The 22,515-nt window shown below is 60.2% G+C and overlaps 12 protein-coding genes and 1 non-coding gene across 13 annotated transcripts; 8 read left to right on the top strand and 5 right to left on the bottom strand.

The window, feature by feature from the left end:
• Positions 1–156: 156 nt before the first annotated feature.
• VTC4 (vacuolar transporter chaperone) lies at positions 157–2,704 on the top strand (the record flags this gene model as incomplete). The annotated part of the gene is made up of 2 exons (XM_028621787.1): positions 157–180; positions 284–2,704. The coding sequence occupies 2 exons, from the start codon at positions 157–159 to the stop codon at positions 2,702–2,704; spliced, it is 2,445 nt and encodes an 814-aa protein (XP_028478239.1).
• Positions 2,705–3,108: 404 nt separating this feature from the next.
• Positions 3,109–5,253, bottom strand: PGS1 (CDP-diacylglycerol--glycerol-3-phosphate 3-phosphatidyltransferase; the record flags this gene model as incomplete). Its single annotated transcript, XM_028621788.1, has 5 exons — positions 3,109–3,383; positions 3,499–3,750; positions 3,806–4,353; positions 4,419–4,705; positions 4,813–5,253. The coding sequence occupies 5 exons, from the start codon at positions 5,251–5,253 to the stop codon at positions 3,109–3,111; spliced, it is 1,803 nt and encodes a 600-aa protein (XP_028478240.1).
• A 271-nt stretch (positions 5,254–5,524) lies between these two features.
• LYS12 (homoisocitrate dehydrogenase) lies at positions 5,525–6,798 on the top strand (the record flags this gene model as incomplete). The annotated part of the gene is made up of 4 exons (XM_028621789.1): positions 5,525–5,599; positions 5,686–5,807; positions 5,899–6,406; positions 6,448–6,798. The coding sequence occupies 4 exons, from the start codon at positions 5,525–5,527 to the stop codon at positions 6,796–6,798; spliced, it is 1,056 nt and encodes a 351-aa protein (XP_028478241.1).
• An 842-nt stretch (positions 6,799–7,640) lies between these two features.
• EHS24_006320 (uncharacterized protein) lies at positions 7,641–9,595 on the top strand (the record flags this gene model as incomplete). Its single annotated transcript, XM_028621790.1, has 3 exons — positions 7,641–8,047; positions 8,120–8,149; positions 8,206–9,595. The coding sequence occupies 3 exons, from the start codon at positions 7,641–7,643 to the stop codon at positions 9,593–9,595; spliced, it is 1,827 nt and encodes a 608-aa protein (XP_028478242.1).
• A 356-nt stretch (positions 9,596–9,951) lies between these two features.
• EHS24_006321 (uncharacterized protein) lies at positions 9,952–10,557 on the top strand (the record flags this gene model as incomplete). Its single annotated transcript, XM_028621791.1, has 1 exon — positions 9,952–10,557. The coding sequence occupies one exon, from the start codon at positions 9,952–9,954 to the stop codon at positions 10,555–10,557; it is 606 nt and encodes a 201-aa protein (XP_028478243.1).
• A 237-nt stretch (positions 10,558–10,794) lies between these two features.
• EHS24_006322 (uncharacterized protein) lies at positions 10,795–11,160 on the top strand (the record flags this gene model as incomplete). The annotated part of the gene is made up of 1 exon (XM_028621792.1): positions 10,795–11,160. One exon carries the CDS (start codon positions 10,795–10,797, stop codon positions 11,158–11,160), a length of 366 nt encoding a protein of 121 aa, XP_028478244.1.
• Positions 11,161–11,345: 185 nt separating this feature from the next.
• EHS24_006323 (uncharacterized protein) lies at positions 11,346–11,617 on the bottom strand (the record flags this gene model as incomplete). Its single annotated transcript, XM_028621793.1, has 2 exons — positions 11,346–11,453; positions 11,498–11,617. The coding sequence occupies 2 exons, from the start codon at positions 11,615–11,617 to the stop codon at positions 11,346–11,348; spliced, it is 228 nt and encodes a 75-aa protein (XP_028478245.1).
• A 465-nt stretch (positions 11,618–12,082) lies between these two features.
• ENP1 (snoRNA-binding rRNA-processing protein) lies at positions 12,083–13,578 on the bottom strand (the record flags this gene model as incomplete). Its single annotated transcript, XM_028621794.1, has 4 exons — positions 12,083–12,245; positions 12,297–13,108; positions 13,149–13,367; positions 13,435–13,578. 4 exons carry the CDS (start codon positions 13,576–13,578, stop codon positions 12,083–12,085), a joined length of 1,338 nt encoding a protein of 445 aa, XP_028478246.1.
• A 419-nt stretch (positions 13,579–13,997) lies between these two features.
• EHS24_006325 (uncharacterized protein) lies at positions 13,998–16,203 on the top strand (the record flags this gene model as incomplete). Its single annotated transcript, XM_028621795.1, has 3 exons — positions 13,998–14,117; positions 14,183–14,511; positions 14,562–16,203. The coding sequence occupies 3 exons, from the start codon at positions 13,998–14,000 to the stop codon at positions 16,201–16,203; spliced, it is 2,091 nt and encodes a 696-aa protein (XP_028478247.1).
• A 309-nt stretch (positions 16,204–16,512) lies between these two features.
• Positions 16,513–17,409, bottom strand: PNC1 (NAD(+) salvage pathway protein; the record flags this gene model as incomplete). The annotated part of the gene is made up of 3 exons (XM_028621796.1): positions 16,513–16,515; positions 16,555–16,896; positions 16,954–17,409. The coding sequence occupies 3 exons, from the start codon at positions 17,407–17,409 to the stop codon at positions 16,513–16,515; spliced, it is 801 nt and encodes a 266-aa protein (XP_028478248.1).
• A 252-nt stretch (positions 17,410–17,661) lies between these two features.
• On the top strand, positions 17,662–18,697 carry CBP1 (carbohydrate-binding module 1 protein; the record flags this gene model as incomplete). The annotated part of the gene is made up of 2 exons (XM_028621797.1): positions 17,662–18,122; positions 18,241–18,697. 2 exons carry the CDS (start codon positions 17,662–17,664, stop codon positions 18,695–18,697), a joined length of 918 nt encoding a protein of 305 aa, XP_028478249.1.
• A 271-nt stretch (positions 18,698–18,968) lies between these two features.
• On the bottom strand, positions 18,969–21,731 carry EHS24_006328 (uncharacterized protein; the record flags this gene model as incomplete). Its single annotated transcript, XM_028621798.1, has 4 exons — positions 18,969–19,330; positions 19,374–19,613; positions 19,652–21,533; positions 21,705–21,731. 4 exons carry the CDS (start codon positions 21,729–21,731, stop codon positions 18,969–18,971), a joined length of 2,511 nt encoding a protein of 836 aa, XP_028478250.1.
• A 387-nt stretch (positions 21,732–22,118) lies between these two features.
• EHS24_006329 lies at positions 22,119–22,206 on the top strand. Its single transcript has one exon. It is a non-coding gene; the product is annotated as a tRNA-Ala (tRNA).
• The last annotated feature ends 309 nt before the right edge of the window (positions 22,207–22,515 follow it).

The following is a 22,515-nucleotide window of genomic DNA, read 5'->3' on the forward strand; positions in this document are numbered from 1 at the left end:
ATCGCAACTCTCTGGCAACAACCCCAACTCTTTTTCCGCCCTCCCCCCCCTATCTATCTGTTCTAGTAAGCAGATCCGTACGTCTCGACGTACCGGCTGTAACAGTAAATCCCAGCCCTATCGCTCGCATCAACCTAGCTACATCACCCAGCCACCATGAAGTTTGGTCGCCGTATCAAGGTGAGTCGGGCGTGTGCGAGCAACCCCCCAGGATCGAGTGTTGGGCGGCCCGACACACGAGCCCAGGTCCGTCGAATGATAAGAAGACTGACATCTACACCAGGACTCGCGCTACTCGGAGTGGGCAGACGAGTATGTCAACTACTCTGCCCTCAAGAAGCAGATTAAGAACAACCTCCCCTGGACCGACACTGCAGAGGCCGAGTTTCTCGTGTCGCTGCGCGCCGAGCTCGAGAAGTGCGAAAACTTCCAGCGTCAAAAGGCCCAGGAGGTGACGTCGCGTATCGAGACGCTGGAAAAGGAGGTTGTGTCGCTCGTGGCCAAGGCCTCGGCCGAGGACAGCAGCGACGACGACTCGGATACCCACCCCGACCACCGCTCGCCTCGTGACGCCGAGGAAGGTGTCCACGACCACCACGACGACGGAGGTTCCGACGATGACGATGACGACGAGGACGACGCCATGCACGACGAGGACACGGACCACATGTCCCTCGACGAGATTGAGGAGCGCTTCAAGGAGCTCGAGGAGGAAGTTGCCGTCCTCGTCGCCGACGTCCACGACCTCGCCCTTTTCACCAAGCTCAACTTTACTGGGTTCATGAAGATTGTCAAGAAGCACGACAAGCTCACTGGCTTTGCCCTCAAGCCCTCGTTCAACAAGGACTTCCTTGAGAAGCACCCCTTCTACAAGATGAACTATGACCCCGTCATTGTCAAGCTCTCCAAGTTGTTCGACCTTGTCCGCACCCGTGGCCACCCCGTCGAGGGTGACTCGGCTGCTGGCGGTAGCCAGAACGCGTTCGTGCGTAGCACCACAAAGTACTGGGTCCACGAGGAGAACATTGTGCCCCTCAAGCTCAACATTCTCAAGCAACTGCCCGTGCTCGTCTTTGACCCCAACAAGGAGTTCTCCATCAAGGACTCGGCCATCACCTCGATCTACTATGACAACGAGGACCTCGAGCTGTACCTGGGACGTCTGGAGAAGACCGAGGGTGCCGAGGCCATCCGTATGCGTTGGTACGGTGACGTTGACGGCAAGGTCGTCTTTGTGGAGCGCAAGACCCATCGCGAGGACTGGACTGGTGAAAAGTCGGTCAAGGAGCGCTTCACCATCAAGGAGGACAAGCTCAACGACTTTTGCGCCGGCCGCTACACCATGGACGCCGAGTTTGACGAAATGGTCAAGAAGGGCAAGAAGACTGAAAAGGAGGTCGCTGGCATGAAGCAGCTGGCCGACGAGATCCAGTACGCCATCATCACCCGCAAGCTCCAGCCTGTCATGCGCTCGTTCTACAACCGTACCGCCTTCCAGCTCCCTGGTAACGCCTCGGTCCGTATCTCGCTCGACACCGAGCTTACCCTGGTCCGCGAGGACAACTTTGACGGCGTCGAGCGTACCGGTGGAAACTGGCGTCGTACCGACTTTGGTATCGACCACCCCTTCCCCACCGTCAAGCCTGCCGACAAGGACCTCTTCCCTTACGGTGTCCTTGAAGTCAAGCTCGCCACCCGTGTCGGCGAGGAGCCTCCCCAGTGGATCCGTGACCTTGTCAACTCGCACCTTGTCGAGGCCGTCCCCAAGTTTTCCAAGTTTATCCACGGTTGCGCTACCCTGCTCCCCGAGCGTGTCGACCTGGTCCCCTTCTGGCTGCCCCAGATGGAGCAGGACATTCGCAAGGCCCCCACCGCCCGCTCGCGTGTGCTTATTGAGCGTCCCGTTTCCGCCCCTCACAGCGCCGACTCGCAGTCGGTGCCCCTGTCGCCTGCCATCAGCGCCGACGGTCCCAGCTACCACGAGCCCGTCTCCGAGGGCGAGGACGACGAGTACCTCGTCTCGGCGTCGGCGTTCAACGAGGACGCCATGCTCCGTCTTCCCGCCGACGTCCAGGCCGAGGCCAAGGCCGCTCGCGAGCACCGTGAGCGCGCGCTCCTCGAGTCCAAGAACGACGCAAAGGGCGACGACTACAAGCGCCCCGCCGCCAAGCAGTACCGCAAGGGTCTGCGTGTTGACCCCCTCGTCCCTGCCAACCGCTTTGACAACTCGGTCTCGGCATTTGACGCCAAGCTCAAGGCCGCCGCCGAGCAGTCGGACGACGACGAGCTCGAGGAGGTCGAGGAGGAGGAGCCCGACAACCGCGTCGAGCTCACCCGCGAGTTCCACGCTCCGGCCGGAAAGCGCATCTCCATCCCCATCCGTATCGAGCCCAAGGTCGTGTTCGCCGCCGAGCGCACCTTCCTCAAGTGGTCGCACATGGCTGTCCTCCTCAGCACCGTCTCCATCGTACTCATCAACTTTGTCCCCGCCGACGACACCGTGGGCTTTGTCGCCGCCGGCTGCTTCACTTTCACTGCCTTGCTGGCAGTCGCATATAGCGGTATCATGTACGCCCTGCGTATTCTCAGGATACGCAAGCGTCTCGCCGTCGACTACCACGACCCGTACGGCCCCACCATCCTGTGCTTCACCCTCATTGCGAGCATGATGGTCAACCTCGTCCTCCGCGTCCGTGCCCTCTAGGCAACGCGGCGCCGCCAGCCGTTTTTTTAATTAAACCAAAAAAAAAAAGCCAAACACAAATCAAACATAAGGATTGTCTCCCTCCGAAGATGTGCGCGCCTCGCATCACCTAGCTCGGGATACCCAAGATTCCCCCCCTTCTCGTTTCTCCATCGCCTGCCTGCCAGCCTGCCAGCTCGTATTTTCTTCATAGTCGTCTGTGGCGCGAGTCATAGCCATAGCGGCCAAGTATGCATGTCGTTCCAGTGCTGAGGGAGCCTCCCATGGAGGACAGGGTCCATGAGCTGTGATGACATGACAGTCAAAAACAGAGTGGGTGGGTGTACATCTAAGTATGTGTTCTACTATGCTCTCTCTCTCTCCCTCCCTCCCTCTCTCTCTCTCGGCCTCCCGTATATCACTCATTATAGCATCCCCTCGATACCAAGCGCGACCAGGACGGTGGCCAGCATGCTGACTTTACGCTCTGGCAGCGCCCACGTCTGCTTGCCCACGTCATGTGCGTGTTCCCTCAACCCCGTCAGCTCGTGTCCCAGGCCGGACCGCAGCGACTCGGACGACGTGGCGAGCACGAGGCTCAGTTCCGTGTCGAGGTTGAGCGAGCGCGTGGAGAGGTTGGACGAGCCGATAAACGTCAGAAAGGGGTCGGCGTCCGTGCCGGGCGGCGAGAGCCAGAGGCCTGGGACGGGTCAGTCGGTGCGTCGCGCAGCGAGTAGCGGATCAAACAAATGTATCCCCTGCATGAGCTGTGATGGCGGACGGCACAGCTCGGGGGACCCACGCCCACGACTCACCCTTGGCATGGTATGTCCATCCATCACGCTCCCATTCCTGCAGCCGCACACCCGTGTGCTTCTGCTCGTCCCAGAGCCTGCCTGCGCGTTCGGCCGAGGCGTGGAACCGCCGCTCGAGGAGGGTGTAGCCCTCTGGGATGAGGCCGGAGAGGCCCTTGGAGCCGTAAAAGCCGTTTGCCTGGGAGGAGCGGTCAGCAAAAGTGGCATCTTCGGACCCAAGTGAACGGAAAGGGTAGAGTGGCGGACTGCCAGCTATCGTTGACAAACTCGTAGCTCGCGCCGCTCGCTGCCCCCTTCCCCCGCTTACTCACCTTTGGCGAGGCGGCAATGACGCGCACGGGTGCGGGGCTCTCAATCACCGCGCGCTTGTACGCCTTGTACAGGCCAAAGTATCCACTGGTGAGGTCCACCTCGACGTCGCGCGCCTCCTTGACCGCGTTGAACACTTTGCCCAGCGCCGCCTCCTCCTCTCTCAACCCCAGCACACCGGCCTGGACCACGGGCCAGAACCACGTGTCGGCGCCGGCGGACGCGGCGTCGCGCGAGCGCACACCGTTGCTCGCGCGCCACGCCTGCTGGAACGCGCGGAGCGTCGCTTGCGCGTGTGTAGCCCAGCCGCGCGGCGGCAGCGAGGCCTCGCGCCACACGGCGGCCGCGTCGCTCCCGCCCGTACATGCGCCGAGGGCGACGCCGTGCGTCCCGATCGCGCCCCGGCGCGGGTGCGCAATGACCTTGTACGAGTAGTCGGAGAGCAGGCGGGTGATGCTCGAGAGGTACGAGAGGAGAGCAGGGTGCGGTCCCAGGCGAATGTAGCGGTCCTGGCGGTTTGTAAAGTACGACTCGGCGAGGTTGGCTCTAGACGGCTGTCAGCAATGGCGATAGTGGAGTTGCAAGCCACAGGTCACGGCCACCACACTCACCCGCTCAGCACGACGTCGTCGTCGACAGCGTAATACTTTGCGTGCCATGTACCCCACCCCTCGTCGTACCGCGGGGGCACAATCTTCTCCATGAGGCCCTTCAGCTTGGGCGAGCGGTACAGCCACACGTCGACGCGGTCTCCGAACCGCTCCAGCAGCGGGAGGAGCATGTGCACCGTCGACACGGGACCGGGGCCCTTGCCTGTACGCGTGGCCCGGTTGTAGTCGAGCACAAAGGTCGCGCGCACACCGGGGCGCGCAGCGAGCGCGGTCGCGACGGCGTCCACCTGAAAGTTAAAGTCAGTCACGAACCAAAGGTCAAAGGTTGCCGGGGCACGGACGTGCAGGACCGTCTCTTCCCGCATAGTCCATACTACTGGCAGCAACTACGCACCAGTGATTCCTCCTCTGTGCCAATGTACAGGCTGCTAATGAGGATCCGCCTCTGGGCGCTCTTGACCATGTCCAGGAGCGTGTCGTGGAAGATGGTCGGGCTGGAGAGGATCTCGACGTTGTCGCCTTTGACACCAAAACACGGCTGCGTAGCGCTCAGCCTCGCGGCGAGGTGACCAAACGCGCCAGCCGCGCCCGGGTATGCCTGTGCCATGGCCGCGGCGGGCTCGGCGCCGACAGCAGCAGCCGAGGTGGTGGAAGTGGTCGACAAGGTGCGGTGCTGCTGGTGGTGGTGGTGGTGGTGCTGGCGCTGGCCTGAGCGCGCCGACGTCGCATGCAGCTTGGGCACGCGCGCGGCTGTCCTTCCTGATCGCGCTGTGCGCATGCTTGCGCCGACAGCGGCGCCGAGGCGGGAGGGACCCGCCGAGTCGATGGGGGACATGGTTTGGGTGACGTCCGAGGAACAGACAGCGGTCTCGCACGAATAATGGACTTTTTCGGAGATGGCGATCCGAATCGACCGACGCAGCCAGAGCCTGGCTGGCGCTGGGCGGTGGACACAGGCACGGATGCAAAGACGTGACTGCTGGGCGTGGAGGGAGGGAGCTGGGCAGCGGGGGACGACTTTTTCAAAGCAAAAACGTCCTTAATTTCATACCTCCATCTTCATCTTCCAACTCTACTCCACCCACCACCTCTCACACTCCCACAAAATGCAGGCTATCAAGCGCTCGACCCTCAAGATCGGTATGATCCCCGCCGACGGCGTGGGCCGTGAGGTCCTCCCTGTACGTACATGCGTGCCCTCCCGGGTTTACAATTCCGGGCGAACGCGGGGCAACGTTCGCTTCTTGTGCTGACCCTTTGTCCACAGGCCGCTCAGCGTGCTATCGAGGCTCTCGGCTCGGCCATCCCCAAGCCTGAGTTCATCCCCCTCATTGCTGGCTGGGAGGAGTTCAACAAGAACGGCAAGGCCCTTCCCGATGAGACTGTCCGGTGAGTTGGCACACGGCTTTCGGCCGAATCGGAGGTCAACGATCGGAGACCTCTTCTTGTCTTCCATGGCTCGGTTACTAACATTCTCAAGCGTCCTCAAGGAGGAGTGCGATGCCGCCATGTTCGGCTCGGTCCAGTCGCCCTCGCACAAGGTTGCCGGCTACAGCTCGCCCATTGTCGCCCTCCGCAAGCACCTTGACCTTTACGCCAACATTCGCCCCGTCGCTTCGGTCCCCGGCACCGCCGGCCCCGATGTCAACCTCGTCATTGTTCGCGAGAACACCGAGTGCCTCTACATCAAGAAGGAGGAGATCCACGACAACGCCGACGGCTCCAAGACCGCCTTCGCTACCCGTCAGATCACCTCGAAGGCTTCGGAGCGTATTGGCCGTATGGCCTTCGAGCTTGCCCTCCGCCGCGGCGCCGAGCGTGCTGCCCCCGGCGCCCCCGCTACCTTCTGGAAGGGCCCTCCCAAGGTCACCATCGTGCACAAGTCTAACGTGTTGTCAGTGACCGATGGCCTTTTCCGTGAGACTGTTCGTGCTGTCAAGGAGAACGACGGCGGTCGCTACGACGGCGTCGAGATGAACGAGCAGCTCGTGGACTCCATGGTGTATAAGCTCTTAGGGACGCGTCTGAGTTCGACGTTGCCGTCGCGCCCAACCTGTACGGTGACATTATCTCGGACGGCGCGGCTGCGCTCGTCGGATCGCTCGGTCTCGTCCCCTCGGTCAACGCCGGTGACAACTTCTTCATGGGTGAGCCCGTCCACGGCTCGGCTCCCGACATTGCTGGCAAGGGCATCGCCAACCCCATTGCCTCGATCCGCTCGGCTGCCCTCATGCTCTCGTCGATGGGCTACCTCGAGGCCGCTACCCGCATCAACGCTGCCGTTGACGCCGTTATCCTCGAGGGCAAGTACTCCACCCCCGACCTTGGCGGCAAGTCGACCACCGACGAGGTCACCGAGGCTATCCTCAAGAAGATCTAAGCGACAGCTGTCTAGGAGTTGATTGGGACGAGTGTGATAGACCATGTTGGATGCACCAAATAGTAGAATTGCCAAACGGTGCCACACGTCCCGCCGATCAGTGCCACACGCCCACCGCCGATCAGTGCCACACGTCAGCCGCCGATCAGTGCCACATTCAGTCTCATTGTGCCCTCTGGCCGGCTCCCTGTTGAGAGTACACCCGGTACGCACCCGGCGCCGTCCAACTGCTACAGTGTTTTCTGCGCAGAGAGTAGGACAGAGGATGGGCCAATGCTTACGTAAACATTATTTTAAACCAAAGGACCCCCCCCCCCCCCCCCCCCCCCCCACCCGGCGCCCAGGGGGCGTCCATGCCAACCCCATGGGGACCAGCCGGCCCAGACAACAATCACGTTCGACCATATCCCCAGCATCATCGCCGTTACCCCTACTCTTACTCGCCATGCCTTCCTCGCATCACAGCCCCCACTCTCACCCCTCTCACCCTTCGGTCGCTCGTTCGTATCACCACGACCCATGCCAACGCTCCTCCTACCCTACCGCCACTCTGTCGAGTCCCACTTTGATCCTTCGCCCATATGCGCTACAGTCTATCCGACCGTATGTACATCCCATCGAAGGTATCCCGTTCTACTTCTGAAGACGAACAGCCCCTACAGGGATGGCAATTTTGATCTTTATTTTCTTGACCCTTACGACGAGCTTTTTGTCGGTGATGACTTTCTTGACCTCGGTGGCACGCCAGTGACTTGGACGATGTCGATTCAAAGGCAACAAATGCCCGTCGCAAATGCAAGGCCAATCCTCCCCCCTTACCCTCAAAGAAGTGAGTGACAATAATGAAACCAGCTGACAACAAGGTCGTCAACGGTTTCCCGCAGTTCAAGAACGAGATCCTTAGCGCGACCTCTGGCACGAGCCCGACGCCAGCGACCGTCCCGAAGGTTCTGCGCGCCCGCTTTGACCTCATCAGACGTCATCTGATGGCCATTCCACAGCAGACGAAGTTCTGGAAAGACAGCCATGCGCAAGTCTCGGCCGATGACCTGTTCGAGATCTTTTGCGCCGGCCTCGATGTCAACCATCTCAAAATTCTCGTTGCCGACCAAGCCCCCACCGCTGAGCAGCTCTGGGACCTCTTCCAGTCCGCCGAAGGAGACGTCCGTTGGGGCGTCTATGCCAAGATCTTGATGTGGCCCAACGACCACCACTACCTCTACATCGGCTCGGCCGGTGGTTTCCCCATGTTAGTCAATGGGAGGCTGAAAGATGGTGATTTCAAATCTCGAGCCCCAGGTCATTACTCGAAGTACAACAGCATCTTCTCAGACGGGTCCAGTAACCCAGGGTGAGTACAGTCTCAGCAAACAGACATAGGCAGATCACAGAAGGTTGACAGTCTAGCTTTTTTGAGAATATGGCCTACAAGACGGAGGGCCACTATTGGGACGTGAAGCCTCTTTGGGGACTGGACGTCTCAGGGCTTGGTTACTCTCGCAATGGCATGACCTCTGCTGCGCGGGCCATGACCCATTGGGCGGAGGCGCTGCTCATGGCATGGCTGGACACTGCCAAAAGCCCCACCAAGCTCGTCTGGTCCGAAGGCGCACCCTATCGTGGAACCAACCTCCGTTCTCCTGTCGTCGAAATGATTTATGGCGTCTCCAGCTACACTCCAGAGGAACGGTACCAGCGTCAAACCGCAGGCATGAAGGCCTACCGCGAGGCCAACCGGCAGTTGATTCGAGGCCGCCAGAACGCTCGTATGCACGGCAGTGAGGAGAAAATGCAGGCCAATTGCGACAAGGCTGCAGACTACTACAAGGAGAACGGCGACGAGATCAATCGCAAGAAGCGCGAAGCACGGGCTAGCCGAAGCGACGAGCAAATTGCCGCCGACTCGGCAAAGCAACTCGCACAGGTTGCCAAGCTCAAGGAACGTAACAAGGCGGAAGGAATAGCCCCGGAGCCAGCAAAGGTCGTCTCGCCGAACACAAAGGCGAGGCTAAAGGCGTACAAGGCCCAGTGGTATCAAGAGAACAAGGAACGCATTGTGGATGACCGCAAGGCAAAGGCCAACGCCAATGCCACAGATCCATTACAGGAGCAAACTGTCCACTCGGCACATGCTCTCAACGCCGCCGCCACTCTCATGGCAGCTTCTAGCCACCCCCAGGACCCACTGGCCCTGGCACTCACCCAAAAGGCTGCTCTGATTTGCCTTCCCCCGGATCCCGACGAGGACTCCCAAGACCCCCAACATCTTCCTACGGCATCCCTCCCCGGAAATCTTGCCGCGCCAGCTGTTGTCAGGCAGCGTGCTCAGATGAGGGCTGCCGACGGTACTGCTCTTGGGCTTAACCTGTTGGAGGCCTTCAAGGAGCTTGGCGAAGGCCCGTACTCGTCCCTTCTTCAAAAGTGCCCTCTCAAGATCTGCAAAGCGGGCCCCTTTGAAAACTCCGTGCAGCTCGCCACGCACATTTACACACACCGTGGACCCACCTGCCACATCGAGGGTCCCGACGGTTCCACTTGCGGCGCTCGACTCGATAACAACAATACGGCGATTCGTCACAATGAGGCGCAGCATGCCCTGCTGTCGCTCCTTACCTCTACGTCACTTCCGCAGTCGACCTGGTATTGTCGACTTTGCAAAGCTTGGATGCTCACGTACCATGACATTACCATCCATCTCAGCCCCCACATCGACCAGATCGTCTCGGCAATGTCCGTCGACCCGCGCGTGATGGCTTTTGACCACGACAATCAAGCTATAAACAGGGCAATGGCCTAAACAGGTCCACCACATCAACACTCACATTGTCGGTCTACTGTTTGCCAACACGGCCACCTCCCACCCCTGTCCATTCGGGGTGTGCGTTCGCGAGACATTCTCCCCTGCCCAGTTGGCCGATCACCTCATCCTTAGGCACGGCCTACGCCTTCGCGGCAGGAACGAAGCGGGAAAGAAAAAGCCGAAGGTGTGCGCTGGCGACCTCACCCTCCTCGAGCTTTAAGACGGACCTGCCGCGGCTCCTCCTGTTGGATACAGGCAACGCCACGAAGAAGCCTGTCATCAGCAGAGTCTTCGCCCGGTCGCGCACGGCCACCGCGACATCTCAGCAGACTTCGGCCAAGACATTGGCAACAATGACTCCATCCGCCCCAAACAGCCTCTCGTATTTCACCGCAAAGCCAAAACACGAGCTGAAGAGTCTCTGTAAAGCTCTGGGCATCTCAGTGAGCGAGGGTACAAAGGGCGCGAGAGTGGGTGTACTCGCCAACCGGCTCGCAAGTTTCCATGCGGGAGGTACCCCTCCCCTGTCCCGCGCCGCCAAGGCATCCAAGAAGAGGCAGGCTGTTGCCGACTCCGCCTCGTCGTCCCTATACGACCCGGGGGTCTCGACCGACATTCAGTCCTTCAGAGGCGCACCCCACGACCTCCAAACCATTGACCCCAACCTCCTCATGTTCGGAGGCCCGCTTGCCCAGAACCGTTACCCTGCTGCCACCACTTCACAGGCTTCCAGCACCCAGGACGCACCCCACGACCTCCAAACCATTGACCCCAACTTCCTCATGTTCGGCGGCCAGTCAACGCCCACCTCGTTGATCAGCTTCTCGGCGACAGCAGTGCATCGTATCCCTGCCCATTCCTGGTCTGCAGAGGGGAGTCATTCTCGCCGGCCGACGTTGCCGACCACCTCATTATCAAGCACGGCCAACGTCTGCGGGGAAGGAACCAAGCTGGAGTGAAGAAGCAGAAGGTGTGCGCTGGCGACCTCACCTCCTCGAGCTCTCGGCTTCCCATGCAAGCCGCCTCCAGTTGTTCAACGAGAACCCCAGTGGCAGGCCCACAAAAAATCCCGGTGTGAGCAGCGTTGCGGCGCGCTCCCGTGCAGCCTGGGCCTCTCGCGCGGCGCCGTCCGCACGCAAAGTCGCAAAGATGTCTCCTGCAGTGCCCAACTCGCTGCAGTACTTTACTTCGCCGCCATGAGCAAACCCGAGCTCAAAAAACTTTGCGCGGCCCTCGGCATCTCGGTTAGCCTTGGCACTAGGAGTGCAACCGTGGACATCCTCGCGCAACGCCTCGCCGATTTCCACGCTGGTGGTGCACCACCACTGTCCCGCAAAGTAAAGGGGGCTTGGAGGGCAGATGTACAGGCCATGTACTCTCCAGGCTTGCCTTCAACCAGCGCCTCAAGCTCGCATAATTTAGTCTCCATCCCCAGCCCGAATGCTCTCCACCTGGACCTCGGTCCTTCAGCGGACCACATCTCTCTCCACCAAATGGGCCTCCTCGACAGTGATATCAACGAGCAGAACAACGCACGCGACAACCCCCATTCCAGCAGTTGAGCTCCCGAAAGACTTCAAGGCAGGTGTACATGGCTGGTCCTGGTGACTATGAGGCTGTAATGGCATCTCAGAGTGCGGATATCACTGAGGGGGTGCGGAACATCCTTCCGCTCATGTCGGTACATATGCACTGAATCGAAGGTTACTAGCACATGACTCACTTCTTGACACTGGACAAACCCAACCTAATGCTTCTCATAGTCGGTATAAGCACACACTCGACTCAGAAGTTGACTGGCGGGCTTGTCCTTGTCCAGAGCGGTTGGCTGGAACGACGAGTTCTGCTGGCCGTTCTGTAACAATGTCAGGGGGTTGAGTACTGTCTTTGATCACTTACCTGGAGCGACACAAACTCGCTGGTCTTGTAGCGTAGCATGCTACCGCCGCCGGTCTTGACCTGTCTGGAGGCCTCGGCGTTGTCACGCGACCTTATTGGGGGACGGGACGGGGACGACATCGCGGGTGGCCCAGTAGCGCTGTCGCTTGTTGCTGTGCTCGCGGAGCTGCTTCTCGCAATGGTGACGAGATATGGTCATAACAGCGCGTAGGGGGTTGCGTGTGTGGCAGCGTAAGTACGTGGGGCCCACGATTATTTGAATGTGTCAATTCAGAGAGGTGTGAGTTGGAGTGTAGTGATTATGCGGATGAAGATGAAACCGAATGCGGAAGATGGCACCAACAACTGACCGTTAGGGCGTATTGACGGCTGCACTGAGGGAATAGACAGTCTGTCACAGATCACAAGAGGAGGTCAGTACAAAACGCGTGGCGGCTATCTCGCCGTCGCTGTACCCCTGGTACTCGTATCCAAGACAGCTAACGGCCGCACACGCACAATCACCAACTGCCCACCCTCGAACCCCCTGCCACCATTCTCCTATCCTACATCCTGCATGCACACACAGATAGTGAGTCTCTAAGTCTAGGCCATGGCAACATCGCCGTTGTCGTCGGGGCGGGGGGCGCCACGCTCGACCGAGCTGACAATCTCGCGACGGATCTCCTGCGAGATGGTGGGGTGGGGGCGCACGCGGATGACGTCGAGAAGGGCGTCCTTCTGGTCCGACGTAAGGTCAGAGCCGTAGCTAAAAAGGCGTCAGTAGATGGATCATAGGGTAGCGGCGGCCTGGACTCACCGCTGGACAAAGACGAGAAGCGACTGGTGCCAGAGGACGGGGAGCTTGTCCTCACCGTCACGCGAACGGGGCGAGTTGGCGAGACGGATGTAGTGGAAGACGAGAGCGTCGACGACCTTGAAGGGAAGGGCGTACTTCTTGTCGAGGAGGATACGGATGAAGAGCGAGTTGGGGCCAGTGTAGTCCATGCTGGCGAGGCGGAGGAGGGCGGCAGCCGAGTGGAGGACGGGGACGGACACCTTGGAGAGAACCGAGGCGATAATGGCAGCCTCCTTGAGCGAACAGCCGGTCTCGCACAGCGGGAAGAGGATACCCTTGAAGAAGGCGGCGGGCTTGTACAGCGACTTCTTGAGGGCCTCGTACAGCTGGACGGCGAGCTTGCCGTTCGAGTCGCGCATGTCCTCGCGCACGCGGTCAAGGAGGACACCCTCCATGAACACGCGAGCCTCCGAGGGCTTCAAGTTGGACACGAAGATCTTGGTGCACGCAAACGTGGCGTGGGGAGTCCAATCGTTGGGCTGGGTAAGAGCAAGGAGCTGAGCCCAGTGGGGGAGCGAGGGAAGGATCTTGAGAGCCTTTGGCAGGGGGCCCGACTTGTAGCGGGACAGGAGGTAGCCGACCTTGGTGTAAACCTCGACAACCTTGGGGTTCAGGCCCTGCTTCGGGTCGGGAGGTCCGTCATCCTCGTCAAACGCGCTAGTCGCACCACCCTCCATCTGGGCAAAGATGAGGTCGGCAAGCGTCTTGCCCTGTCCACCCTCGCCAGGCGCGTTGAGCGCATCGAGCGTCGCGTGGTCCTCGGGGGCGATTTCCTGCGTGGGTCAGCAGTGCTTTGGACAGTGTTATACCCACCAGCTCGGCCTCCTCCTCACCACCCGACATTGAACCGTCCTCAAACTCCTCGTCGTCGTCGCTGTCCATGCCAGCCTCGGCGCGTGCGCGCGAGCTGGGCTCGGGCTCGTTGTCCTCGTCCTCCCAGTCGTCGTCCTCGCCCAGCTCGCGGTTCACTTCGTCCTGCTGCTCACGGGCAAGCTCAAGAATCTTGCGCGACATGCGAGCATCCTCACCCTGCTGTTTGAGAAATAAGTCAGCTCTCCAACCTCGATTGACATTGTGACATTGGCGTCATTGGACTCACACCCTGCTCCTCCTCCTCTTCGGTGCGCTTTTGCCTCTTGCCCGGCGCAGTGATGCGGCCAAATCGACGGACGCTCTCATCGGCGGTGAGCTCGACGTGGAGCGGGTCGTGGCGCGGCTTGGTGACCTTTGGTGCCCTCGGCATGGCTTTTGGGTGGTTGTTGTGGTGGTGGTTGTGGACGAGAAATCTGCAGAACGCCAGGAACGCAGAAAGATGGAATCACAAACTTTTGTATTGGGTGGCGTGAAGATCTAATCAGAGTGGAGGTCACGTGACCGCTAGTTAGGCCGGTCATTGCGGTCATTGCGCTTTGTTGCCTGCAATGCTGGTTTCCAGAGGTAGGAGAGTTGACTCATCGCCCTATACACAGCAGCTTGCAAACGGTATCTTGTCTTCACTCTTCTTTACTCTACTTCCATCACGTACTCCATCACCTCCTCAACATACACTGCGCACCTACAGCGACCTGTGGGAATGAAGCCATGTCGTCTTAGAAACCGTGCCCCTCACGCCCGCATCCTTCCCCGCCCGTCCTTACCTTGAATCCCCCACCGACATCAACCATGGGAAAGGGCAAACGACGCGCCAAAGAGTCACCAAAGGACTCGTTCTACGCCGTCCTGGATGTGGAGACGCCAGAGTCTGACCATGTCGACGCCGGCGTCCTTGCATCTGTCCTCTCGGTACGCGCCCATCATTTGCCCTCGACATCCTCCACGCTGGCGCCGGACTGACCACCCACCCACAGGCCGAGTTTACGTTGATCGACCCTTCCCTCGTTCATGCCATTCTACTGGACTATGACCCCGAGACGCTTAGCCAGCATATCGACGACATCCGAGAGCAGCTCGGTATGCTCGAGGCATCCAGCGTGCCCGACTCGAACGACATGGAGCAGCTAGCCACCCCTACAGTGTCCCCTAGCTCCGAGTCCGGGCGGTCCCCCTTGCACTCGGTGTTTGCTACCAGCAACGGTGGCACGGCTATCTCATCTAACCCATCCATTTTCTCAGACAATGAGGACGACGGGGAACCAAGGACCGAAGAGGAGCTGCTCGCAACTTTCTTCCCAGGTTTGTGTGTATCTGTCTGCCTGCGCTCCCTGACCGAACGTCGGCTAACGTCAGGCCGAAACGCTGTATTGATGAGGCATTCGCGTCAGAGCCATCACTTGAGGCTGCCATCGATCACCTCCTCTCTGTGGAGCTCATACGCGGCGTCCAGCGTACTGGCAAGTGGGAAGGCGGAGCGGACGAGACCGATGAGCCCCAGCAGGATTGGTCGACGTCCCGGTCACGTCGCGGTAGCGCGTCAGCATCATCGTCGTCCAAACCGAGTCGCCCGTCACGGACCAAGGCCAAGAAGCAAAAGGCCAAGACTATGCCCTTAGTTGACACCATGCAACGCCGACCCGTTGTGTCGCGTGCCGCCTCGGCATCATCATCTACTGCCAGTGGAAGCCGCACTCCTGGCGCTCCGTCGGCCGACGTTTGGTCTGCCTTTGCCTCGCTCGCCGCTTTCCTCTCCGAAGTTGTGCCCCGCGCCGGGACACAGTACTTTATCTCCTACCTCCATTCCCCAGACTACATGTGCGCGTACGAGGCGGTGCAGGCTGCCATCTCTGCGCTTGCCGCCTCGTCGTCTGCAGTCCCCAACCAGGAAGCCGTCTCGATCCTCGAGGAAATGTACGGCACGTCGGTGGACGATGAGGACGACTCCAATCTCTCTGTCTGCGTGCGCGCGACGGCTGGCGATGTCGTTGCTGTCATGGACCTTATGGATCTGCTCACCGACCTCACCTGGTGGCCCGACTTTGAGAGCGCTCGCGAAAACGAAAGCGACCCGTTCGACACACTTGTAAAGTTGCAGTCGGCCTTACCAGCCAAACCGTCAGTGTTGGTGGCGCAAGCGCAACCCGAGACACAGACAACTCGCGCCGTCAACTCGAACCGCCTCAGTCGCCCTACATCGCAGGAGCCCAAGAAGCGCGAGCGTGTAGTACCAGGATCTAAGCCTGCCCCCTCAGCTGCAGCATACCCCTCGGCGCACGGTGCTGCCCTCCCAGGATCTGAACGGTGGTCGGTTCCAAGGGGCACCAACCTGACCAAACAGCAAATACACAACACTCCATGGCAGGAGGTCGCTCCCACGCAGCGGCGTGCTGCACGCGGTGCCCATCCCCTCGCCGCGAGCATTCCAGCCTACGCACGAGGCATGCTTCCGCAGAACAAGACTGCTGGTGCCCTCGCACGCGCCCAGCGCGCCGAAGACGCTGGTCTCACAGCAGACGACTGCTATAACCGTGGCGAAATGGAGTGGCAGAGACGCGCCGAAGCGATCCGCGAGGCTGGACGGCACTTCAAGTCCTCTGGTCGCAAGGATACCGCCGCCATGGTGGCTTCCCACTATGCCGCCCGCGCTCGCGAGGCCATGGACAGTGCGCGCGAATGGGAACTCCGCGGCGCACGCATGGTCATTGACCGCCAGCTCAACTCGTCAAGCGGGCACGTCGTGGACCTGCACTACGCGACAGTCGAACAGGCAGTCACCCTCGCGCTCGAGACGGCGGATAACTGGTGGCGCAACGCACAGCGTACCAGGGAGAATGGCAACATGGCTGCTCCGCAGCCGCTCATTATCGTCGTTGGCAAGGGACGGCACTCGGTCAGCAACGTTGGTGTACTCGGACCAGCGGTTGCGCGCGCGCTGGTGGATGGTGGGTGGAGGATTGAGCGGTGTGAGGGATACATCGCCGTCAAGGCGAGATAATGCTTGCATACATGACGACACGGACAGACGAGACGAGAACGGAGGTTGTACACACTATGTGATACCCTGCATTCAAGTGTTGTAGGCCGCGACGAACGTGAAAGCAACGCCAGTGAAAAGGCCGTCCTGCCTGGGCGATGAAAACACACTATCCTGCGCAGCGAAGTGGTATTTGGCAAAATAGTGCGTTCTCCAGCAAACGCCTCACCGGCAACACGTTTTCCGCACAATCGTCCCGATCGTCCCACGAATACACGTCCACACCTACGTACGATCTTCGCATGTACTGATACAACCTTTGGAAACCCACTACTGCTTTCGTCCATCTAGATACGTGATCCAGCCACGTACCTCGTTCTCCCATGGGCCGTTATCCCTCCCAATAATCTTGGCACCCTGTGCCGCCAGCTTGTCATACACCTTACTGCCGTTCGCATCCACGATGGAGCGGCAGGCCGGGGCGACAATGGCCGTGTCAAACTTGGCGTCGATAGACGACTGAGCGGTGGCACCGACACAAAAGTCGGTGGCCACACCAGTGACCACCACACGGGTGATTCCGGCGGCGCGCAGCGTGTCGGCCACCTCAGTCGGGAGGGCCGGGGAGAGCGTGGTGGGTGGTGCGGCGGGCTCGGTGCCGCTTGTAACGTATCCCTCAAATGCAGAATACGACTCGATGCCCTTGTGCCATCCCTGCATGTTGTCAGCTAGCAACGGGAAACTGCAGCTGGGTTCGCGTCGTATACTCACCTTCCTCACAATCTTGAACTTGTCGCCCCACGCATGTAGGCGCGGCACAAGCTCTGATTTGATCTCGCAGCCATTGGTTCCCTGGACACAGTGCTCTGGCCACAGTTTCTGGACATAGGCCTTGCCACGGGCGTCGGTGAGCTGCATGTCCTCGAACGGCTGTTTATCGTGGGAGGTGGCGAATGAAATGTGGCCGGGAGGGTGATAGTCCTGTAAAGTCAGCCGGCTGAAGATATTGAAATAGTCCATGAGATGCTTGAGCTGCTCGGTGCTCACCTGCGATGCGATTACCATGTCCCACTCGTACTTGTCCAGCAGCTCTGCGATGGGTGGGCCGACCTCGAGACCCCAGGGGACTGCGAGGGAGCCATTCGGCGGCAGGAAGTCGTTCTGAACATCGACAATGATGAGGGCCGAGCGAGGGCGAGCAGAGTCCCCTTGAATGATTGCAGGCATGGTTGTAGAGAGGTGTGGGAGAGTCATGACATGCATGACACCGACGTAGAACGCATAGCATCGGGTGGACCGCAACAGCCGTCTGGGGACCCCATATTATTATGCCGTCAAGCGGAGGCAAATAGTTCCAGCGCGCGGGTGGCGTGTTGCATGCTGCGTGCGCTGGCTGTGTGCTGTGCGCATCAATGGGAGGACATTTGTGCTAGTCGTCGTCGTCGTCGTCGTCCACACTGTCACTCTCAATCCAACAAAATGTCCAGCACGACCCAGCCCCAGGGCGCCCTCGGTGAAAGCTTCGAGACGTCTTCGTCCTCGGTTCGCCATTCGCGGCCGGGAAGCATCTCCCTCCCGCCGCCACCGCCGCTGGACCGTGACGAGCCCGCCGCCGACTTTGACACCAACACGCTCGCCCTCGTCCTCCCCCACCAGGCCCTGTTTGCCCCCGAGGCGCTGCATCTCCTCCGCGATGCATTCTCGGGTTACGGTCCTCTGGCGCACTGGGCTCCCGTGCGTGGCTTTGGCCGTGTGATCATTGTGTATGAGCGCGACGAGGACGCCTTGTTGGCCAAGACGCACGGCGACTGGTTCCGTCTCGACGTGGATCTGGACGCCGAGGACGACGACCACGAGGCCCAGAAGCCTGTCGACGCCACCACCCAGCCGGGAGAGGGATACTTCGGGCACTCGCGCAAACCGTCGCGCACATCAAAGGGGTGAGTCCAGCCAGTGCGACCGGGAGCGCACCAACGAACCCCCCCACTGGGGGTCTCTCTATCCGTCACCGCTATGAAAGCGACAGGTCCTATGGTCTCAGACACTGATGTCACACAGCATCGTACTCCGCGTCTACGCCCTCCCCCGCACCGATCTGAGCGGGGCAGACAACCACCTGCGTCCGCCCGAGGTCGAGCGCAACTTCCTGATCTCGCCACCGGGCTCGCCACCCGAGGGGTGGGAGCCCATCGTCGAGGAGGGCCCGAACGCGGCACCTTTGGCCGACGACCTGCGGCGCGCGCTCGAGGCTCTCCAGCTCTCCGGACGCGGCCGGGGGCCCGAGGTTATCCTCGACGAAGGCGGCGTGCGCGTCGAAGTCGAGGACACGAGCCACGACGACGTGCCCGAGTGGGGCGAGGAGGAGGTCCAGACCGGCGGACCGAACATCTGGGTCGCGCCGAGCCAGGATAATGGCATGCCCACCTCTGGGTTTGGAGGACTGGGCGGGAGCGCGTTCCCCAAGGCGACTATCGCCAGCATGATGCCGACAGCGCGCCCGCCGCCGCCCGCGTAAACATCTTTCACAACACGGAACCGCCACGGCTACCTAGAGTTGTACAACATTTGCCTTTCCCTTCCGTTCCAGTGGTCTCCCATCGCACGCAACAGCTTCTGTAATACATTGATTGCATTGATTGCATTGACAGTACATCATGTATGCTCTCGTGACAACATGCCAACAAAAAAAAGGACCCTCTAGCCTGGAACCACCACATGTATTTTAGAAGAGACGGACAGTTGGGTACACAAAAACGTCGAAAGGAGATAACTTTGGCGCGCCACGCCTAGCGGCCCTCGGACTGCACCTCGACGACGACGTTTACTGTCATGAGGATGGCGTAGGCGATGAGAAGGACGAGTGCCCACCGCCTGTCGATGAGGAAGCGGTTGAGTGGCACAGCCACGGCTGTGGTGGCGAGGACGAGGAGGAGACCGGTCCCGCTCACCCACAGCGTGGGCGAAAAGTGGAGGGTAACTGGCGAATGCGAAGGGGACGTGATGATCGAGTACGTGCCCGAGCCACCGACGCCGAGGAGAAGGTTGAGCATGGGGCCGCCAAAGCACGCTGCGTACGCCATGTTGGGGGCAAACTGGGCGATGGTGATGTTGGCGACCAGGTCGGCGAGGCTGTTACCCACGGCAAAGACTGGGCGTTAGTTAGCACCGACGAACTGTGGGCGATAACTCACTTGTCAGACCAATAATCGCGTCGCTGAGGCCGAAAATCTCCCCAAACGTGCGCAACACGTCGACGACCTCGTCGGCAATGCTCGCGATCCACACCATGGAGCACACGAAACCGCAGCAGCAGCGAACGAGGCGCCAAGGTTGCGCCGTGCCGTCACTTGCCAGCAACCACACACACACAGCGGCCATTGAACCCAAGATGGTAGCGCCAAGCAGGATCCAAGGGAGGTGATCGTCCTCTTCTGGAGACGGTCAGCTCGTGACGGGGGAAGGAACTTACGAAACACGAGGTAACAGCACAACACGGGGCCGAACACACACTGCGCGGCCGCAAGGGCCGGGTTGAAGTCGAGAACGTCGCAGTCGGACACGTTTGACTGGACATCATACTCGGAGGAGGGGCAAGGCGAGCCGGATCGCACGATAGTGGACGACTCAAAGTGGGCATGCCTGGGGCGCAGGTTGTGCCCGTCTACCAAATGGTGGTGGAGGGCTTCGCCGATTTCAGAGTGGTCCACACTCGAGCGTCGCGAATCGACACTGGCGGTATCAAACGCGTCATCCTCGCCACCGGGGAGCGCGACGCCGCCCTCGTCTCCTCGTCCATCGTCCACCACGGGCAGGGTGAGTGTAAGGAAGAAGATGGACGGAGCAGAAAGGATGGCAAGAGCCATGCCCAGGACACTCTTGTGCTTGAAGCCCTGGAGGGACGGGAACAAGACATGGAGGACGCGATGGACGATTCCACTGACGTGTTGTCCGATGGTCGCCTCTGTGTTCGTCCTCGTCAATGGGACGATAGGGGAACCCATGTCTCCTTCTGGGTCAACCACCGAGATATGCGGCGGAAGTGGGGAAGCGACACCAGACGGAGGTCGAGACGCGTCAAAAGAAGACGGCGAAGCTGATAAACCGCCATCACTCAACTCCAAAGGCGGAATCACCACACGGAGCGTGGCCTTGTCGACCTCCGGCTGGGATTCGGCACGACGAGGGAGCGGTGACATTGGTAGCGAGTTGTTTTCAGGGCCAGGCTCGGGGGAGGCAGGCACTGCTGCCAACCTCTCAGAGTCCGACACAGTGCGTAACCGGGGTGGTGGTCGTGTCGCTGATGCTGGGTGGAGTGACCCACTGCGTTGCCGGCCTGGTCCGCTGCTCCGTCGCGAAAGCGAGTCCTCAATCACCTGGATGCCCTGCGACGAGGATCGACGGTGATGACGGAGCTGATGAGAAAAGTCGTGGTGGTGGTGTTCAACGAGCGGGGATGGAAGCGGGCTGGATGGCCTCGAGCCACCGCGCGACGAGGTAGGCGAGGTCATTGGATCACGTCTCAGCGAGTTGACAACATCGCGGAACTCGACGGCGCCAAGGAGGGAGAAACCGGCACGCTGGGTGTCGGCGGCTGTCTCTTCATCAGACTCGGCCGCACGAACCACCGAAGCCGAACTCAAGCGTCGCGGGAAGCGTACTTTTGGGGTGATCGGCGTCGACGGCTGGAGCTGGACCAAAGACTCGACGACGGTTGCTGGAGCGGGCACAGGTGGAGCGGGCTCGGTCTCGACCTCGACCTCCTCGTCTCCGACTTTCCATCCTAACTCGGCATATTCAGCGGCACGTCGCTTGCGCGACGAATACCAGTTGTGAAGGACGACAACACCCACATAGCAGGCGTACAGCGCCACCATTGCGCCGGATTCCCGGAGGGTCAACTTGCCGTCCTCAAGGACCAGCATGAGGAGGAGCACGGCAATGGTGAAGAAGGCAATGTCGCGCACAAAGGCGAAGCGGGGCACATGGAAGGGCTGAACCATGGCAATGGACCCGACGACAATGGACGTAATGAATGACGCCGCTCCGATGAGCTCGCCGACGGCGAGGCCAAACGTGCCTTCTCTCACGCTAACGAACGTGGAGAACACATCCGGGCTGCCGTTTCCAAATGCCAAGAGGGTGACACCAGCAGTCGTCTCGGAAAGGCCAAGGTAATCTGCAATGGTGGCGAGGTTGGGACAAAAGAAGTCGGAGGCTGTGATAGAGATGGAGCAGAAGAGGAGCATGAGAATGAGGATGAGAAAGGTGACGAACAACGGTCGCAGCGCCGGCGACATGCCGGCGTAGACGTCCTCGTATGGGATGTGGAAGAGCGCGCCACCGTTAGAGTGCTGGGTTTGCTGTCAGTCGTGACCCGACAATGTGGAGCGTACCTCTCCTTCTTCCCCATCCCTCTTGACGATGCGAGCCAAGCGCGGGGCACGTACTCTGCCTGTGGCAGCGAGACAAATGGCCAGCGTTGCTACGACAAGCATCCATGCCAGGGCGCGTTGTGGGCGCACCCTGCGTCGACGCATGGTCTGCGCCATCGCGCACCTCACCGTCGAAGGGAGAGGAGGTGTACAGAACAGAAGTTGGCGATGAGAAGTTCAGGTGGCGACAGATTGCTGTGCTTGTTGTTGTTATTGGGAAATGTCCCCGCTGACGTCGACTCGATATGGGGTGACGCCGGTGTTGGTGGTGGGAACGGGATCACGGAAAGGGGCTATTGTGGAGAGGCCAGAGAGAGATGTGGAAGTGGAAGTGGGAGAGTGTTGCTGTGCTCGTTGTCGTTGGTCTGGTGTAGTCGCGTGCATGTGGTGGCGCGCGAATGCGGTAATGACGATGACGGAGGAGTGTGTGTCCCGCACATGCGGAATGGCCCGGACCTTCTTTCGGAGCCGACGTCTTGGCGCCTCGAACATCGCTTACGTAATGGGCGTGTAGCTCAGTTGGTAGAGCGTGTCATTAGCATCTTCTACTCCTACTTTGACAAGGTCTTTGGTTCGATTCCTAACTCGTCCACACTACTCTTTTTGGCGGTGGCTGCAGGCCATGCATGAGCACCGACGGGCAGTGGCAGTACGGTGTGCCAGTAACCGCCAATGATCCAATGGTCTCCGCCCCGTAAGCGAGAGGAGATGCGGCGCCCGGTGCCCCTTACCCAGTATGGGCACTGAACAGACTCTCAGGTGGCTTCCAGGTCTTGGCGTCGAGGCTTCTGCCTGCGAGCTGCGGACCGCGGAGGCGGCGTGGCGGAGGCTGGTAAGCGCATAACAGTGTACAGAGAACCGCTGCACATGGGGGGGGGAATTGACTTGGCTATCTCACAGA

Source organism: Apiotrichum porosum (assembly GCF_003942205.1).
Source record: "Apiotrichum porosum strain DSM 27194 chromosome Unknown scaffold_3, whole genome shotgun sequence".
NCBI lineage: Eukaryota > Fungi > Basidiomycota > Tremellomycetes > Trichosporonales > Trichosporonaceae > Apiotrichum > Apiotrichum porosum.